This window comes from Lonchura striata, chromosome 3 (assembly GCF_046129695.1).
Source record: "Lonchura striata isolate bLonStr1 chromosome 3, bLonStr1.mat, whole genome shotgun sequence".
NCBI classification, from domain to species: Eukaryota; Metazoa; Chordata; class Aves; order Passeriformes; family Estrildidae; genus Lonchura; species Lonchura striata.
The window spans coordinates 103,234,373-103,253,974 of record NC_134605.1 but is presented as its reverse complement, the minus strand read 5'-3'; the positions used below and the strand labels follow the sequence as shown (position 1 = coordinate 103,253,974).

General features: G+C 40.9%; 1 protein-coding gene across 1 annotated transcript; it reads left to right on the top strand.

Annotated features, from left to right (window-relative positions):
* The first annotated feature begins 1,764 nt into the window (after nt 1-1,764).
* Nucleotides 1,765-6,980, top strand: RDH14 (retinol dehydrogenase 14). The gene is made up of 2 exons (XM_021525361.2): nt 1,765-2,112; nt 5,336-6,980. Exons 1-2 carry the CDS (start codon nt 1,765-1,767, stop codon nt 5,951-5,953), a joined length of 966 nt encoding a protein of 321 aa, XP_021381036.1. The 3' UTR covers nt 5,954-6,980.
* The last annotated feature ends 12,622 nt before the right edge of the window (nt 6,981-19,602 follow it).

Here is a 19,602-nt window from a genome sequence, read left to right as displayed (position 1 = left end):
TGGACTGACATCAACAAACACAGGCAGCACTCTCGAGGCAGTGCCCTCTACAACACATCTGCAGCCTTCTAAGTAGGAGCATCAGAGATGACTGGAGTGTACTCACAGCCAAGTGATGAACAGCAGATTCTTTAGCTCTCACCAGGATGGTTTCTTACAGAATTACTCTGCTCCTCTAGCAGGGTGTTTCCTAATTCTCCTATTTTGACATGTCTTTGGCAACTACTTTTCCTTCCTCACGTTCCTTGACTGGGTGTGGCTGCAACGCCTCCCAGTACGTGTTTACTATGAGAAGAACATATGGAAGAACACCCCAACATGGCTCTTACACCATGTTAGGATGTAAAAGTCCATATTTCATACACAGATGCAGTGGTGTGGCCTGGCTAAAATACCCTTTGGTGTAACCATAAAGCTCAAAATGGAGTGAATGGCCAAGAATGAAGAACATGTCTTCTGTGGTGAAGACAAAGACAGAAGACATCTGTAAAAAAATCTGCAGTGTTTAGATGTGGTGCTGCCTATACAGCCCTTAAACTGCCTGAGAAGTGTGAGACAGTCAGAAAAGACACTGTAAGGGTACTTCCAGAAGAATCTGCTGTTTCTGCTGTTGTAACACGGGCTGAGATCAGCCTCAGAAGTGACTGCAGCTGTGTGACAGCCTGCAGGTAGCACCAACATATGACAGTTAAGGGGAGCTTGTTATTGCAAATGGTTGTCATGTCCAGACAAGCCACAAGAAACCTGATTAAGGCTCATGGGTTTCTTCCTGGGTTTCTTAGTCATCTTAGTCATCTTAATCATCCAAATGTGCCAGGCCTTGACTCAGGACAAACATGTTCCTTATCAGCCAAGTCAAGCTTGTTTCTTGTCTCCCTGTATTCTCCTGCTTGCTGCCCTCTAGTTCCTCATTACAAACTTCTCTTAATCTGTGTTGTTCTGTCCTCTTTGACTCTACCTTGTTCCTAAATCTACAATGAACTCCAGTAGTGTGGTTTTGGGGGATTTTTGTTGTTTGTTTGTTTGGGCTGTTGTGGTTTTTTTGTTTGTTTGTTTTGTTTGTTTTTTTGTGTGTGTTGTTTTTTGTTTGTTTGGTTTGGTTTTTTGTTTTAGTTTTTTTTTTTTTTTTTCTTTTTAAACCTACCTTGCTCTTGATCAAAATTTGTTTACCTTTTAATTCTCTCTCTGTACATTTCTACTACTGACTCTTCCCTGGCTAGGGTGAAAAGGACTTTGAGTGGGGGAGCTGCAGGGGCCACTCCTGCCTCCCTGGATGGGCTCATGATGCCCTGGCTGGGATCATCAAGGTCTGGGATTAGTAAGTGTCTAGAAACATTATATGAAGTCGATAGCTGAAAACAGATTTTGGGTTAAGGTTTCAATACAAAGTTGGCAGAGCTGAGGGACCGCCCAAGAGCTTCAGCGCCAACAACTAAAGCGGTTCAATCAGCCACCAACCTGCGCCGGTACTTGGGGTTATTATTTAGGCTTCTCTGCCCAGCTCCGCAGCGCGGGCGGCGCCGCGGGCGGGCAGCGGAGCCCTCAGGGGCGGCGGCCCCGTCCGGCCGCGCGCGGGCTCCCGAGGCGCTCCGGGACCACAAGCCCCAGCAGGCCCCGCGCGGCCCGGGCGGCGCGCGGGCTCCCGAGGCGCTCCGGGACCACAAGCCCCAGCAGGCCCCGCGCGGCCCGGGCGGCGCGCGGGCTCTCGAGGCGCTCCGGGACCACAAGCCCCAGCAGGCCCCGCGCGGCCCGGGCAGCCCCGGCATGGCCGCGGCGCTGCCGGCGCTGGCGCTGGGCGCGGGGCTGCTGGTGGCCGCCTGGCGCTGGCTGCGCGGCGCGGCGCGGCCCGGGCGCGGGGGCTCCATGCGGGGCAAGACCGTCATCATCACCGGCGCCAACAGCGGGCTGGGCCGGGCGGCGGCGGCCGAGCTGCTGCGGATGCGGGCCCGCGTCATCATGGGCTGCCGCGACCGGGCGCGGGCCGAGCGGGCGGCCCGCGAGATCCGGGCCGAGGTGGGCGAGCGGGCGGACGGCGCGGGCGAGCTGGTGGTGCGCGAGCTGGACCTGGCCTCGCTGCGCTCCGTGCGCGCCTTCTGCCACCGCGTGCTGCAGGTACGGCCCGGCCCGGCCCGGCCCGGCCCGGGGGCACGGCGCGGCCCGGCCCGGGGGCACGGCGCGGCCCGGCCCGGGGGCACGGCGCGGCCCGGCCCGGGGCACGGCGCGGCCCGGCCCGGGGGCACGGCGCGCTGCGCCCTGCCGGCCGCCCCCGAGCCCCGCCGGCCGCCGCGCGTCCCCGTGGGCTGCACGGGCAGCTCCTGCCGCCGGCAGCGCGCTCCGGGGGCTGGGGAGGTCGCTGCGGTCACTGCAGGGCTTGGGAAGAGGATGGAAGCACTGGCCGAGAATTAGCTCCTGGAAGCATCGGTTTCGTGATAGTTTGGTCTGGTTTGGTTTAAAATATTCTAGATCCTTTCTGGGAAGGAAATGGTTGTTTCTGCGTGAGATAAATGAATTTCTTCATTTCTTTCTGAATTAACTAGCTTAACTTTTGGTGGTTTAAATTAGTGTTACAGCTCAGCTTTGCCAGCAGAAAAATAAAAGTTGACAGATGCGCTGCTGATACGCTCCAGACATCCTTCTTAGGTTTTATCCCCACAAGGATTTAAATCTCTCACCCACCACCAGTAGAATCTAGTCAATAGGCATTTTTGAATGTATAAATTTTTTTCAGATTTCCTGAAAACTTGAGTTTAAGGAGAATGGGGACATCCAGTTGCTTTGCCTGATGAAAATGCCACTAAATTCGTAGAGCAGAGAGAAGTACTGTTGGAGGCAATATTTCATTCCCACCAAAAGCATGTTTTGGGACTTTGATCTCACCACATCTAGCTACTCAAGTCATGAGACATGAAGTCATGGGAAGCCAGGCTTAATAAATTCTGCTGCTGCTCAGGGGTTTGTTAAGTATTTAAAAGATACTCAGACCCTGTTGTAAGAGGGGAAGAAAACAGGGACTGTATTATATTAATTTTAAAACTGCTTTTCTAAAAGTCAAGTGTCAAGTTTTAAGTCCTCTAGTGGGACACTTCGTAGTCTATATATATATATATATATATATATATGTGAATCCGGTGATAAAGTCTAATCATGTTTTAGTGCTGTGGGAAAACCTGCATTAATGAAAGGATATACAATTTGTGTAATAAGCACAAATTAATCAGAGTGGCTCTTCAGTGAGAAATAGATAAAGGAAAAGAGAGTGTGCTGTCTTCAGAGAACTGCTGATGCCTTCATTATAACTTGAATGACAAGGGATGCAAGCTCAAGAGATATTTAATGAACTTTTCCACCCAAGGTTATGTGATTTACCATCCCTATTTTTGAGTCCTTTTTGGAGCTGTTATTTAGGGATTTGTTTGGAGGTTCTTGTGGTTTTTTGTTTGACATAAAGACGATATAAACATCATCAGGATGGAGAGACAAGTGCACTCCCACTGCTTAGCCTTATTTGTGGGAGCTTTACTTTGCATGACTGAAAGTGATGCTATCTCTCACTCCTTAGTCTCACTGAAAAAAAATAAAAGGCTGAAGTATTGAAGGGTTCCATGGGAAAATGGAGAAAGTGAAAGCTTAGGGGCTGCAGGGAATAGCACTGCCCATCAATGCAATATTTTGTGCACTCTGCTGCCCTCGGTCGTAGTAGCTGCCTTCTTGGCATTGATCACATACCTGTAGGTTATTACATGTAGGAATTTCACAGAATAGCACATGTGGAGGTCTTGCTTCTTGAAGTGTTAAGTCTTTCAAAATAAATCCTCCCATCAGATATTTTTCTCTAAAGAAGAAAGAATGATCACTTCAGTGAGCAGATCTGCAGTCAGTACTTCTTCACTCCTGTCCTGATTCAGTGATAGTGACTGACCCTTGTGCCACTTTGGGTGGAGAAGTGAGTTTGGTGCTCTTTGGATCATGTCTTTGGGACCCAGTTATATGAAACACTGAGCAGCCACAAGTTCCACAGAAATCAGTCTGAGATTGAAGTACTTGAAGTTTTGAGTGATCAGATGCCAGCGCCTTTAACTGAATGCCAAGTGCAGATTTGGGGTTTGCTCTTTGTATCTTTGCTGCTAATGGCAGTGAAGTAAAAGAGAAATGATGCAGAATTCATTTATGAGGCTCTCTATTTTTATCATCAAAATGGTCCAAGATTGTCTCAGCTTGTCTTCCAGTCCCTTCATTGGCTCTAAAGAATTAAAAGCAAAGGAAACTCCCAGTGCTCTTAGAATGAATACCTTTGCCTCTGATTCATGCAAGCATAAATTGTGCTTTCAAAGTCTTTTGTTAGAGGTGGGTAAGAGTGTTGAATTCGGAGCTTATTTATGCAGCATCCTTTAATTTGGTTTGGTTTTTTTTAATAACAGTTTGGGATAAATTGGAGAGCTCCTAATTTTTGAGTTGATTCTGGAGCATGAAGTGTATGATGCATATATCTTAATCATCAATGCAGTCTCTCTGTTAATTACTTGTATCTTCTGATCCTGGAGGGTGTAACATACACCCTTGAGTCTGATTTTTACTAACCTGAACCAGAGTAGTGATCCATCAAATCTCAAGTGCCAAGCACCATAGAACCTCTGTTCCTTAGTTCCTGAGTAGACCTATTGGACTTGAATTACATGAAACATGAGTGTTACTGTTCTATGAGCACTGCTCCACAGTTCTCACCCAGCAGCAGAGTGATGTGTACTGGTTTTAAAGTAAGACAAGTTCAAAATCATGAAAACATTATTTGGCAGAGTTTTTCACATAATCCCAGTGAGATGATAGGTCTACAGTATAATGGTTCCTCTTCATCCCTGAGGTGAATTCCTTGTGCCAACACCTTGTGTTCCATGCTCGCGTGTCTTTTGCACAATAGATCCCTCTGCTGTAGCAAAGATTTGCCATAAATTGATGCGTGTCCTCTTGCAGTGCAAAATACAGGTTGCTTTTTAAAGAGGAAAGAATTAATCACAAAGGTAATTTATCACTGAATTGCTGTAGAAAAACCTCTTGGAGAAGCCAGTAGTTGTGTTCTTCGCCTGCATTAGAAGTTGATACAGACCTACTCTCAGGTATTTGCATCCTACTGGGGTCATGTGCACAGTTTGGCAGTAGTTCAACTTAAAGGTGTTTTTTTTTTTCCAGCAATGCTTTAAAAGATTGTCAAAAAGTTATAATTCAGAAAACTAGAAATGAAATTATTTCTTTTTTAACAATGCCCAGTGAGAAATTGAAGCATAATGTTATACATGGTACTTCTAAACCTGAATGATTTTTTTTTCTTTCCTCTTTAAAGGAAGAGTCAAGGCTGGATGTTCTGATAAATAATGCAGGGATATTTCAGTGTCCTTATATGAAGACAGAGGATGGTTTTGAGATGCAATTTGGTGTAAACCACTTGGGCCACTTCTTGCTCACCAACCTTCTTCTGGGCCTCCTCAAAAATTCTGCCCCAAGCAGAATCGTTGTAGTGTCCTCAAAGCTTTACAAATATGGAGAAATCAACTTTGAAGACTTGAACAGTGAAATAAGCTACAATAAAAGCTTTTGTTACAGCCGAAGTAAACTGGCTAACATATTGTTTGCCAGGGAGCTGGCCCGTCGGTTGGAGGGGACCGGAGTCACCGTGAACTCCCTTCATCCTGGAATTGTCAGAACAAATCTGGGCAGACATGTGAATATTCCTTTGCTGGCCAAACCTCTCTTCAACTTGGTATCGTGGGCTTTCTTCAAAACGCCTCTGGAAGGAGCCCAGACATCTATTTATTTGGCCTCTTCTCCTGACGTCGAAGGCGTGTCAGGAAAGTATTTTGGAGACTGCAAAGAGGAAGAACTTCTGCCCAAAGCCATGGATGACTTGGTTGCAAGAAAATTGTGGGATATCAGTGAAGTCATGGTTGGCTTACTGAAGTAAGTGCCAGGGAGTGTCTGCAAAAAAGAATGCAGATAGCTATGCAGTGCATTTTGGCAGCAGTGAAATTCTCACTGTTCTGTGGGAATACAGAATTTTGCTAAGTAAGTATGAAATAAGAGGGTGATTTATTTTGGAACTCGGTTTTGAAATGAAAGACAATCTTCAAGAGACAGAGGCATTCAGAAAAATTTCAAAAAAATTTGTGGGTGTGAATAGAATTTATAGTTAAATCTGCTTAGAAACTCATATTTTACAAATAAAAATTAAGCAGAAGTTTGTTTTGCAATATATAAGCTTATTTGTCAATACATGTCTTGCTGGACAATGCCGGGTACTGATGGTGAAACACTTCTGTAAAAAAAATATTTGAAAATAAGTCTTAGTAATCGTTTTTTGAGCCATCACAATGACAAATGGAATTAAGAATTTTCCTGATATCTTGCACTGTAATTGTTGAGGCCTCTGAGTGCCTTTCAAAGGCTTGTCAGCTGCATGGTTCAGTGAACAAAATCATTGAGCCATGTGCAGTTTTGCTGTGAAGCACAAAGTCAGCTATTTTGTGATGTTGCTGCTGTTCAGTGTGTAAGTACACTTGGTTGTGCAAGTTGTATTTTTATTTTCACATGTGTGGAACTTGCTGTTTCTTGAAACCTTGGGTTTCATTAAAAGGGTAGTTGCAAAATGTAAAATGGTCTTGATAGGGCTTTGCATGGCATGAACTGTGTAAGAACTCATGCAAATTAGACTGAAGAGAATGAGCTTCTCAGTGTGTTTGGCTTGACTGATGGCACTTTAACTCAGTAATGAGGTTCCATAAATGTCTCATACAGCTGACTGAATATTCTTTAATAAAATCTTTCAAAAAGAAGACATAGCATTCATTCTTTTATTGTGGGAGATGTATCAGAAGCCAGCAGCCTTCGTAGAGTAGCCTTGTTTCAAAGCAGAAGATGAACCTATGTGTTGGTTTAGGGAGCCTGTGCTGTGGCGTTGGTAGAAATAAAATGGGCTTCAATTAAATACATGAGTATTGTGTGAATCTGTATTGATTTTTTTTTTTTAATTCATTCAATTTATGATTTCATATTGACATGTATGCCTTTTTGTTTTGGTCTACATTATTAAAAAGTTCTAGTAATTAGGATATATAGTATAATTATGGAAGAATGGTTTAGAATGATCTCTCTTACTCAAAGGAAGGAGAATCAATAATAAATGATATATTCAATAATTCCTTAGTTATAAATACATCAGTTCTGCACTTCAGGTGGTGACCTACTAAATTTTTTAAATTCTTTCTCTGATTGTATACTCGGACTCTCAGCATACTTTAGCTTTTGCACAGTGGAGTGGATTTGATCTTGCCTTCCTGTTTCCCAGCAAGAGTCTATACTGGGTGAGTGACATGGGTGGGGCAGAAAGCAGCATTCCAGAAAATCAGAAGGCAAGCTACAAAGCAGAGCAGGTTTGTAAAATCATGTAACAGGTTGAACTTTGCACTACTCACTGTAAGGCAAGGTTTAGAGGTGAATGTGTTGTCAAAGCACACTGTGAGTGTTGAACAGAGTTCTCTAAATGATGCAGAGGGAGTTGTGCTGCACACTTAAAGAAGTCCAGCTTTGATCTTCAGTGATGCATTTCATGTGAATTTTAAACACTTGTAAATGACTGCAAGCAGTGCCTTTAGCAGGCAGCTGAAGAATAAAGACTTCATTAACTTCTCTGTAAAGAGTTAAAGAGAGAAGCTGAGCCAAAGTTTGGTTTGTGTTTCAATACTACTGTAGCAATTCTAAAGAAACACTACTGCACTGTTCCTGTGCTGAAATGTGTTGGTACACCTTTTGCAAGGAAAGCCTTGGATGCCAAGGTGGGCAATGGAGAGGGTGATTATCCTCAAAATACTGCAGTAAGGAACTGCACTGAAACTGCCTGAAGAACAGAAATATATGTAATTTTCAGACTGACTGACCTACATAGGATGTGCACTTGCTTTCAAGACAGCAAAGGTGGATTCATACTGAAATAGGAGATGCAGAATAGGAAGTCCTAGTTGTGTGTAGCAGGCCATACTTCATACATCTACCATGTACTTATTTTTGTTATTTCGAAACATTTTTTAAATAAGAGCCATTGTCAGAAACAGATTACATTCCTGTAATCATAGCTAGATTACAGCCTCATTCCAGAGTAGACTAATCCTTAATGGACCCTTAATGGAGGATGATTACCTGAAAACAATTTGAAAGGATGGATTTTTGAAAAAGTGGGCTTTTTTCAACATATTGATATATGTAAAATTTATTGCTTTCAAGGTTGAATGTCATTTAACTGCTGTGGACTAGAAAGCTTTGATTACTCTCTTGAGGCTACCATGAATGTTTCTGTATAGGATGCCTTTATTCTAGTAGCATCCAGGAGCTAGAGACCTCACAGGTCAACAGATCTACAAAAGCTAAGTGCAAAACCAAAGAGCCCTTATTTCAGCAAACAGTAATGCTCAGTCTAGGTAAGAATCAAATATTTTGGCTAAGGAAGCATCCCCCTCCCCTCCCCTCCCCTCCAGTAAACTCAGGTGTCTGTGTGTGATTTGAGGACTGTGGGCTAAATGTCTCTTCTTGGAGCTGGTAGTACACAAAGAGATCAGCACCTTCTCATTTGCCCCCAGTGTAGCAGTGCCTCCAGAATGAGGTGGCAAGCTCTCTTTATTGATGTTGTATAAGCAATTTGTATCGAGAGCATGCAGCTGAAACTTGCATTCCAATTGCCTTCTTTCACCGTCACCACTATTTGGTCATTCCTATCCTCAAATTAAACTTGGTTCCTGTGAAGAATTAAAGTCTTTAAAAGAAGGGTGAAAGAGGAAGGCAGTGACCAGGGGTATCAGGCAAAGCCTGTGGAAGTGCAGCTTTCATTGACAGGACACTGACAACATAGCTGGCAAGTACATTATAGGTATGGAATTACAAATATCTAATCACCTGCAGATATGTAGATACAGTTAAGAAAGCCACAGCTGAGTTTAAGATCTTACTGAAGTTTCTGATAAACATAAATGTTAAAAAGCTTTTTCAAACACAAAATGTACCTTCAACTTTCTTTGGTCAGTGGTTAAATTTGAATGTTGATTTTTTAGTCCATGAGCAGTGTTGAGCCAGCACTCCATATCTGTGCCCAGGGGATTTGAAAACAGGCTGGGACATGTCTAGGGCACAGTGACTCCTGAGAACATATTCCCTGCCCTTTTTGCTTTTCCAGGGAGAGTGCTGAGAGGTGGAGAGCCACAGCAGAGCTTAACTGCCTAAATGCAGACTTTCCCCAGTGAAGTTTTGGCCAGCACCATCAAGGTATCCAAGTGGCCCCATTCCACAGTCATCACATTTTGTATGGCAACATCATTGCACACTGGCTGCATTCTAAAAGGCTGGGATCAGAACTGGCATTTTGAGGGGTGGTGTGTGTGTGCAGACACATGTGTAGGTGCAATTTAATCTCTCAGTTTAAAAGAGACAGGAAGAGCTGTCAGTGATGTACCAAGGAGCTGAGGTATATCAAGGACAGTGGGTTGTTAGCACAGGAATGTCACCTGCCACTGTGCTGCTCTGGTATGTGATGAGGCATTGGGCTGGAGACAGAGAAGGGGGGCTTGGGGCTCAGTGTTGAGCTCAACTGCTTGGAGCCACATCCAGGTATACAGTCTGGAGAACACTCAGAGGTGAGCGTGGGAAACATCTCTGTGCAATTGTCAAAAGAAAAAGACTTCAGGCATCTTATTTCTAACTGTTTCACTGTAATCTATTCACCTTTGGCTGTGGTGCTTTTGAAAGTACGTCTAATAACCAACTTCCCTCATGGACCAACCAAGAATTTAAGAAAGAAAAATTGAAAAAAATTACTTTTTATTTTTTTAAACTTCTTTATTTTGATTCTAAATTGCAGGCCCTAGCTATGAGCCAGCTCTCTGTGCACACATGTATGTATTATAGCTGAGGTTTCTGCAAGCAAACTAAATTGAAGTTGCATGTATTCATTTTATATGCCCCATCTGTTTAAGCCAAGGGAGACCTACTTGCTTTTTAAAAAGCACTCTGAATCTGCCACCAATTTACCTTCCTTACCTTACCACCAAGGCCAACATCCATCCCCAGGCAAAGGGATAACTCTGCTCTTTCAGTTGCTCCAGTCAACACAGTAGGCAAGCTTATAAACCCAGAGGGGGTTCTCCAGTAAAAATTCTCCATCTTAATGAGATAAACGTTCAGTTTTTCCATGATGCAATAAAACCAGAAGTATTAAAACTCTCCTCTTTTCAGTAGTTGCCTGGTTTGCCTAAGCTTGCTACTAAGTGAATGCTTCACAGGCTCCAAAGCCTGAGCCGTGTGAATGTGTGGCATGATTATGCTTTTGCTGAAAAATGTGGATAACTCCCACTTCAAACAGACTTAATTTCTTTTCACCTAAGGCTATAAACAAAATAAACAACTTGCAAGAGTCATACAAATAACTTTAAAATGGAAGGCCTGTTCCCTTTTTCACATAACTTTTTCCAAACTAATCATTTAGAGAGTAATTGACTTGCAAAACGATCCAGGAGGCCTCCACAGTTGAATTATTATTTTTGATCTGTCCCAGAATGGTGCTGCTATTTCTCATAACAGAAAATGACAGGCTCCCTCTAGACTATTTACTTACAGCTTTAGCTTCCACTAGCAGCCTCACACCTGTTGTAACTGGATTCAGATCAGAGAAATTAATTAGAAAAGTTAATTAATTCCAAATGTCCTGTCTAACATGGGGAAAGGAATGCTTTCCTAATCACCCTTTTTGAGGGAAGCCTGGCACAATGACTACCAAAGTAGGTTTAGAGCTCTTTCTTTCCACATTTAAGAATGATTTCTTCAGGTAATGTGGATGAAACTTAGTTAATCTGCGTAAGGAAAATATTGATAACTTATTTGCCATGAAAGACTCAGGAGGCCATCAGGTGCTTCAATCACTTTATCAGGGTCCTGAGAAAGTGACAGCTTTTCTTGCTATCTGCTTCTTGGACAAAACAAGCAATCTGGAATCATGATCCCACTAGAAGCACTGGGAGTCAGACATTAAATATTTTTGCTGATCTTGATCTCCTGGCTTTAAGTTTGGGCAGTAGGACCCTTACAGCCAGATGGATGATGATTATTTTAACCTTGATGAATGAGGCCTTATACGCTCCTGTGGATGTATGGCATTTTTGAAGAAATATTTCATAAATTGTGAAATTAGGACGGTGGGATGGTGGTGGCAGTAGCAGTGCTATGCATATATTAAATATCCTGCAACATTCTACAGAAAGGTGCATTTTTTCCCCAAATAAATTTCAGCTCATTGTTGCAGTTGTTGGAATGGCTGCCAGAGTTACCTGGACTGCAGTCTGATGATGGGTGATGTTACTTGAGTTTAGCTAAGTCCTATTGCAACTTTCCCCAACAGGAGGTCTGTGTCCTGGGCCCTCCTGATTCCCAGCATGACCATGAGCTCTCCAAATGCCATCTGCCTTGGAGACAAACAATGCCAGGGTCTTTCTAGATGCTTCAAGAAAGGGGTCATGAACAGCATCTGCAAAATGACAGGTGATACGCCTGGAGGCACAGAACCAACACGCACTGCAACAAGTAGTTTTGGTATCATTTTATATATTTATTTACAGACAGAAATGCCTTCTCCAGTGTACATGGATAGGTGTTTTAGGCTTCAGGCTTCCCTGAAGGCCTCTATATGCAGCTCTGTAGCTGTATCCCATGTGTAAAGCATAGTAAATAGAAAATTGCTTCAGTACAACCAACCCATTTGCTACTCTGCAGGGCTGATAGCCTACAGGTCCAGTAAAAATGATTGATAGTTCTAGTTGACACCTCACCTGACTTTGAAAGTACTTAATATTTGCAAAGAGACTAGAGCTTCATTTTCCTTCAGTCTGCCCTCCTCAAAATCTGCAGAGTCCTAGATGTGTCTCAAAAGAACCACCACAGATAGGGAAATAAAAATAAGATTGCTTTGTGGAGGCTTTTTGTCCATAAAATTTTGTTGTCTGCAGAAAATTAAAAAAAAATCCTATTTTATATAGCAAGTTGGTCTTGGGCCAGTAGAACAGACTAAGAGATAGCAAGCTCATCTGTAGTCACAAAAGAGGCAACTTGAATACTCAAAAGGAATAATTGGAAAAACTTTGATTACAGTTATGTAGTTTCTGAATTTGGGTTTTTGGGGGGTTCTGTTTGTTTGATTCTAGATACATGCCATTTTTATTAAAAGGGTTAAAACTGTATAAAATATGAAAACATCCATGTTTCAACAAAGAGGCACAGTTCTTCACTGTGGAAAACCCATAAAATGACAGGAAATGTGGTAGGTGTTCATTTTTAGGGGTTCTGTTGACAGAAGTTGATGAATGAAAATATAGTATTTCATTTTTGCCTTTTGTTCAGTAAATAGCATGGAATTTTGATGCTGCCTAGAGGGACAGCTTTGTACTACGGTGGTCTAAACTGGGATTTTTTCATTAATGTAACTCAATCAGAGTAGATGGGGTTTTTTTCTGGTTTGTTTTTTTTTTTTTTTAATTTTTTTTAGGAAAAAGCTGAAGTCGAAGAGAAGACCAAGAAAAAAGCACCGCAAAGTTTATCTTTTACTCATCTGGAAGAGTTTATTTTAAACACAGAACATTGTTTGCTGCTGTGGAAATGAAAGTGAGAGAGTTGCAGCTTTCTTCCAGTGCCATCTGGCAGATGATTTACTTGCGTATGGTATTCACTAATCCAAATAACCCTGTGTGTGGTAGCATTGTCTCTGTACTGATCATGCAGCTGAGTTGGCTGAACCCTACATGGCTCACACAAGGCTATCAACAGCACAGTACAATAGGTTGTTTAAAATTAGAACAGCATTATGGAAAGGGATGTGCCAAATTCATTGTGCCTTTACCTATATTAAGCATTTTCCTGGAGTTTGATGTTTCCTTTTCATTCTTTTCATGGTTTTATTCACTCCAGATCTACTTGGGCTTTAGCCCATTTATTTCAACACTTACATATAGCTCAGATGGGACCAGAGTGGTGAGCATCCAGCCCTAGGATGGTGTCCTTGTCCTGATGGTAATTGTATTTTATCCTGTAAGGTCCTTTCTCAGCCTCATGAAACTTTTATTTCTGCTGGGAAACAAACCTTTTTTTTTTTTTTTTTAGCAGGACAGCTGTATGATGTAACCAGTAGTTTTGTTGTTAAGGAATTCTCTGAGTTCTTAACCTGACCCAAAATTTTCTCCAGATCAGGATATTTCCATTTATCCAGCAACAGATATAGCTACCTCATTATTATATTAATATTAGTCTGCTTCCTCTTGCTGTAATACAAAATAAAGAGCCTTGAATGGCTATATCTGGAAGTAAAATAACCGGGGATTATGCCTTGAGAAGCAAATCCCAAGCTGTGAAAGAATAAAAGCATTCCCTTATATCTTTTGTTTAAATTCTAAGGTGAGATGGGTTTTCTGATGCTCTTCTATGCTCTAGATATTGTAATGTCTTCTCAATGTATTCTGACTGGGTTTTCCACAGTGCCTAACTCTATGTGCATAATAGGTTTCTTATTTTGTATTGAAATTCTGCTCTCTGGTCTGAAGTTCTAAAATATAAGTATTGAGTGTACCTTATTTTTAGTCACTTCTGGCTTTTAATTGGATCTGGCATTGATAGGTCACTTCAAATAGTTAATTCTGTGGTTCCATTTGCAGTTGAACAGTTTGTTAATTGCTGATTTTCCTCAGAAATCAATCAATATAACTCATATGTAAAGTTAAAATACACATAGTGTAAATATTTTTGTAGAAGATAGGGAAATAATTGAGAGCTCAGATCTTTTCCTGCAAAGCAGTTGACACTTTGAACTCACTGGCTGTATCTGTATTACTGGCCATTTATTGCCAGAATAAATTGTTTCCTTAATCACAGGTTGACAGGGATAGTTGGGCAATGTTCATGTTACCATATCCTGTTCTCTCCCAGAAGATGTGTAGGTGCATCCAGACTGCTTGCTGGGAGTGTCCTTGGCCCATGCTGACTCCTGAATGATGCAAGGAGTTATTTTAAAAAGTATTAGTTGGCCAGAGCCAAAATTGTGCCAGGAACTGCCAGAACCGTTGAACAGCACTGATGATTGAATTTCAGTGCTTGGGCTGGTGCCCTGTAACTCCTTAATGGAGTGCAATAAGCATAGCCAAAAAATGCCCTTCTTCTTTCAAATGTTAATAAAAAAAGTGATTTTTTTCAGTTTATATCCATGACATTCAGAGACTGGTCTAAAAACTAAACCATATTTTCTCTTAATAATTTTATAGTGTGAAAATTCCACTGACTTTGCTGCAATTTCTATGGACTGACCCTGTAAACACATGGGAAATTGGTATTATTAACATCACTATGTCATCATGCTTTATTCGTTTCCAATTTTGTAACGATAGTCTGATCTCTTGGAATTGTATCTGCTATCACAGCATTGGACTATGGAAACCTTATTTTATCAAAATGTGTTATTCTTGGACTAGAATGCAGAGTTATGCCATTTCATTTTATAGATCCATAGATTTTTTTAAAGCCAGAAAAGGCCCTTAGATTATTTAGTCTGGCTTCCTGAATGACACAAGACATTTAATTTAACCCAGTTAGTCCAGCAATCTGTGTTTGGCTAAGGCTTATCTTCTAGAACGATGTGCAGTCAAGATCTAAAGCCATCAGTAGTTGGGAGAATCTATTGCTTCCTTTGGGAATGCAGCCCACCCTCTTAAAAATGTGTGGTTTGAGTTTTGCCTGAATTTGTCTGGCTTTCACTTCCAGCAATCACCTCTGATTATGCTGTTCTGTGTGAGATGAGGGTGCTGCTGTTACTGCTCAGTATTTTCTCCCTGTGCTGATACTTGCACACTGTAATCACTGAAATCACTGATGGATGTTTTTATTAAATTCAACAGACTGAACCCTTTTCTTCTCTTATTGCAAGGCCCTTTTCCAAGATTTCCAATACTATCTGTGGCTCTCCTCCACATCCCAGCCAATATTTCACCTCTTTTGTGACACAAGGAAACAAGAACTGGATGTAATCCTCAAGTGTGTGTCCATTTATAGGCAATCCTAGTGCTTCTCAGTGCTTTCCTTCAGTTGCTCTAAAGCTATCACTAATTTAGATGTGCCTTGGGCAGCCCCCTGGCACTGAGGCCAGCTGGAATATTACAGTTTGCATCACTACTCTTGAATGCTTTTTATCTTTCACAACAGGATGTCGACATCCAAACTACTTTTTGGTATTGCTTCCTGTCAATTTCTGGTACTGAGTTGGTGTTTGGAAATCATCTGGGAAAATGTTGTCAGAGGCCAAAACCATTCCAGGGATGAAAAATAGTCATTCTATGGTGTGTATGCTTAAGGGCTCATCTCTAGGAACATTTCCTGGAATTTTTTTGTTCAGTGTGGTAGCCTAAAATGGTCCAGTTACTCTCAAGGCATCACTTATATTTTTAGCTTCAGTGAAAGGATTAAAAAGAGACACATTTTTCATTTTTGCTTTAAGACAGATATATAGACTCAACTGGCCACCTCGGCTAGATGGAGATATTGTCAAGTTAGAGATGTCCTGATTTTCATTCACCCCACTTTCCTCAGATGCCTGGTTTTGAACAGTTTCTTTGTTTGGTGGGATTTGCCTCTCCCCACTTCACAGCTGACAAGGGTACTTGGACAATTAAGAGCCCAAGTCCAACTTCTCATGACAGCTCTTAGATAAAATAACTCCTGCTCAACTTCACTTTTGTGCACGACTCCTAATCCTATGGAGATAACTCCTATGTGTGAGAGTTATGTGTCTAAATTACTGAAAGGCTTTTTTGGTTAAATTACCCATGAATATAATATATTTGCATGGATATGATAAACAGACTTTTAATTCATTTTCTCTGACTCTTGCAGTAAGAACTGTACATGAAATAGAACCTTCTATCCTGAGTTTTCAAAATTCAAACAGTAGTGTGTTCATGCATGCACCTGGCTGGGTGAAAGCCATGGAAGGTCCCTGCACCTGCTTTCATTGTCTCCAAGACAAGTGCCAGTGAAGCATGGGGTGCTGAGCACAGCATATTCAAACTGTCAATATGAGACTCTCATATTTAGAGACTGTCACCAGTTTGGGCTGTAGAGTGTACTGTGGATTGTGATAGTTTGGGACCAAAATCCTGCTCTGGTCAGTCATACTTTATGCAGGACAATTACTCTTTGTGGAGAGTGGAAGGGATCTCAGATGCCATAACTCTCAGCCACTTGAGATATATCTATTGACAAACATGAATAGGGGTCTTGACTTTCTTCTCACTTAGAAAACAGTTTTAATATTCATTTCTGTGAGTATTGAAAAAGTACAAATTGTTGTTACCTCAGAAACACCTGTGTTCAGGAATAATTTGAAGTAATAGCTGATAGAGCATGAACCAGGGCAAAGCCTGTTGCAGACATACAGTGGGGATTCATTATTACTTTCATTACCTTTATTATCATCACCTTCAGTGACACATACAGTGTTTCTTTCACCACACTGTAAGGGAGTTAAACACTAGAACTACAGTCTAGTATTTCTCAGCACCTGCCCACCTGGCAAGTCTTTCTTTTCTGAAGTTTGTTCTGCCACCGTTGATTTTAGATTTGAGCTTTCACAGCTGATCAAAGAGATGAGATTACTTAAAATAAGGGCTTCCTAAGGAAATATATCACCATTGGTCTAGTTTGGATTTAGAGATCCCTGGCATTGAAAGAACTCTGGGCAGATTGGGTTAGGAAAAATGAATGTGCATGTAGATATTTATTATGCCACTCTGTTATTTTTAATGTGCTGTACATTCAGTATTTTCCTCCTTTTATAGTGGAAGATCATTTAGATGTTTCTTTGAAGACTAATTTAGAAATGTTGGCAAACATGTAACATGTGCAATTTATTATATTAATAATATCTGATGAAACAACAAATGTGAATAATCCTGCTGAGTACAGAGAAAACAAATGTGCCCTTTTTATGCTGTAGTTTATCTGATCTTGGTAGACTACAGTTAATAAATTTTGAAGCAAAATATGCATGGCAAATGTTTTCATAATACACTAATAAAAGTGTTTCTCTTTCACATTTTTGGTTTTTTTTTTCTCTCTCTCAATCTTCCCTTTGTTTTCTTCAAATAAAAAAATTACAAAACATGGATGTTACCATCTGTAAAAAACTAAATTCTCCTCAGCTGTGAACTCTGTTCCAGTAGGTTCCTTTTCACCCTATGTACAATAAATAATATAGCATGGAAAACAGTCCAAAATCCAATGTATTTCACAGAGATATTAATAAATTCAATATTTCTTTTCTAGTAGGGAAGCCAAGCAGCTGAGGAAATTGGAGCTCCAGTGCTGAAGATGATTGAAGCAGCATAAAGTAGGGCACAGTCAATAGTGAAGCCACTAATAGTGAGAAACCCATTTGCATTGTTGACTAATTTATGTGGTGTGCCATTGATTTGATCTCTGCCAAGAGAGACTAAGGACTTGCTCACAGCTTTGCTGAATGCATTTAGGGCTTATATAGAATGGCTGGAAGAAAATTGTAATGGGCGGGTCCTGATTGGGCTAATTTGGAAAAGCCTGGGAAATTTTTACTCTAAAAGCTGGATTCCTCTCTTTGTTCCTCCACTCCTACAAGTTGCTGAGAGTTCTTCAAAGGGTTGAGGATGCTTCATTTTCAGACCCCATGTGCCCACTGGCATCCCACCAGGCAGGCCATTGGGTACCCTTAGAGCATCCCAGAAACCATCCTTTAGAGCAGTGAATCACAGAAATACTTACTCAAGTGTCAGTCTTTCTGCTCAAAACTTTCCACTGTTCACTGGGGCAGATTTAAAAGTGTCAGTCCCATTGATTTTCCTTTTTTTCTCCCCACTTTGTTTGTTCCTAATTCTCTTAGATGAGTTTTTTTTAAAAAATCTCCTTCCTGATTGCTAACTGCCAACAGGGTAGCTAGTGCCATTGCATTGGAGGAAGTCAACAAATGAACCCATGTGTAAATGAATGTCACTAACCATCAACTTAACTTCCTCAGCAGTGAGGAATACTGTACTTCATTAAAGTTCCACTCCTATTATCAATTTGCATCTAATTTACAATTTTAGTCTAGGAAAGTTTGTCCCTGTTTTTTGTTAGCTAGATTAACTTTAAATACAGTACTTCTTAAATTATGTTTTTTGGATCTTTCAGCAAGTCAGAGTGGCTGCCAGTTCTCTAGAAATGAGCAAACTGGCTGTTTCTTATGAAACATACTGCTTGCTTGAAATTCGCACTGGGGCATGGCCATGTGTTTGTACATATGTTTCGAGGATGCATCTGCTCCCTGTTCATAAATTTAAAAATTTCTTTTAATTACTCCCTACAAATTCATCCTGAGTTTGATGTTAGCAAAGGACCCAGTGAGATTTCAAGGAAGAAATTAAATAATTTCAGATAATTTTGCCAAGTTTATTGATAATGATAATCAGCCTATGATGGTAACCAGCTAAAAACCCCAGCCTGCAGATTTGTCTGTGATTTTGGGATTTTTATAAATGTTGCTCAAGCTATGTTTTTACCCTGTTCACTGACAAGAAATGTGGGCCTTCTGTTGCCTAGAAAAATTGATAAATGAATGGTCTGGAAGAATAACTGGTGGCTGGGAGATTTTCAAAGTAAAGGATGTTTATCAGACTTCTTAAAATATGTTGTTATTAAAGACTGAATCAATAAGCATTTTGAGTAAAGGAAGCTTTCTGTTTAACTTCTTGGTAGACAGATATACCTAAGTCATTTTCCAGTAAAATTTCCTCTTTCTTGTGTTTCTAAATTTTAGAAATAGCAAAAAGAATATGTTCATACTTTTCTTTTGCATTTTAAGAAGGCAGGGAGAAATTAAAAATTTAACGTTCCATGTGCTTTGAAGGGCTAATTATGCATTTGGTATAAAATTCAATGGCAGACACAAATGCATGTGACAGAGGACAGATATTACTGATGCTTTCATATCCTAGAATATATTTTTCTATTTTCAAGCTGGTGTCTATACCATTGCAATGAAATTCTCCCTCTCACTAAATTTAATATGTGCACATTCTGCCCATTCTAGCCTTAAGATCTGAATTCTGCATCTTTGGTAATGCTGCTAAATAAGACAGAATAAAAAGTATCCTAATGATTTGGGATAGCAACTTTTATCAGCAGGGTCCTGACACATATGTCTAAATTCCTCTGAGGCTGACCAAAACATAAGTATTTATTGAATTAGGACGCAGACTACCTGGGACAGAAAGAAGCTTATTTCAGATGAAACTTTTTCTCACATGTATTTGTTACCACATAAGAATTTTGACTCATATCAAGAGCTAGTAGCTAATAAACATAAACATTTTTCTTTTTAAAAGTTTTGTCTCTCCTCTCCTCAGAAAATAGATTTGCTTCTTCTGGAAAATGGAGGCATCCAAATGGCAGCTCAGGATTGGCACTTCCTTTTTAGCAGAGTGGTGGCAACAATCCTTTTAAACATTGATATCAGCAGTGAGGATGAATCTCAGATCT

Bases quoted from the DNA above. Each gene is read 5' to 3' on its own strand.
- RDH14 (XM_021525361.2), top strand. From the start codon at position 1,765: ATGGCCGCGGCGCTGCCGGCGCTGGCGCTGGGCGCGGGGCTGCTGGTG. The intron at 2,113-5,335 runs GTACGGCCCGGC...TCCTCTTTAAAG, and splicing joins TCTGCCACCGCGTGCTGCAG to GAAGAGTCAAGGCTGGATGT.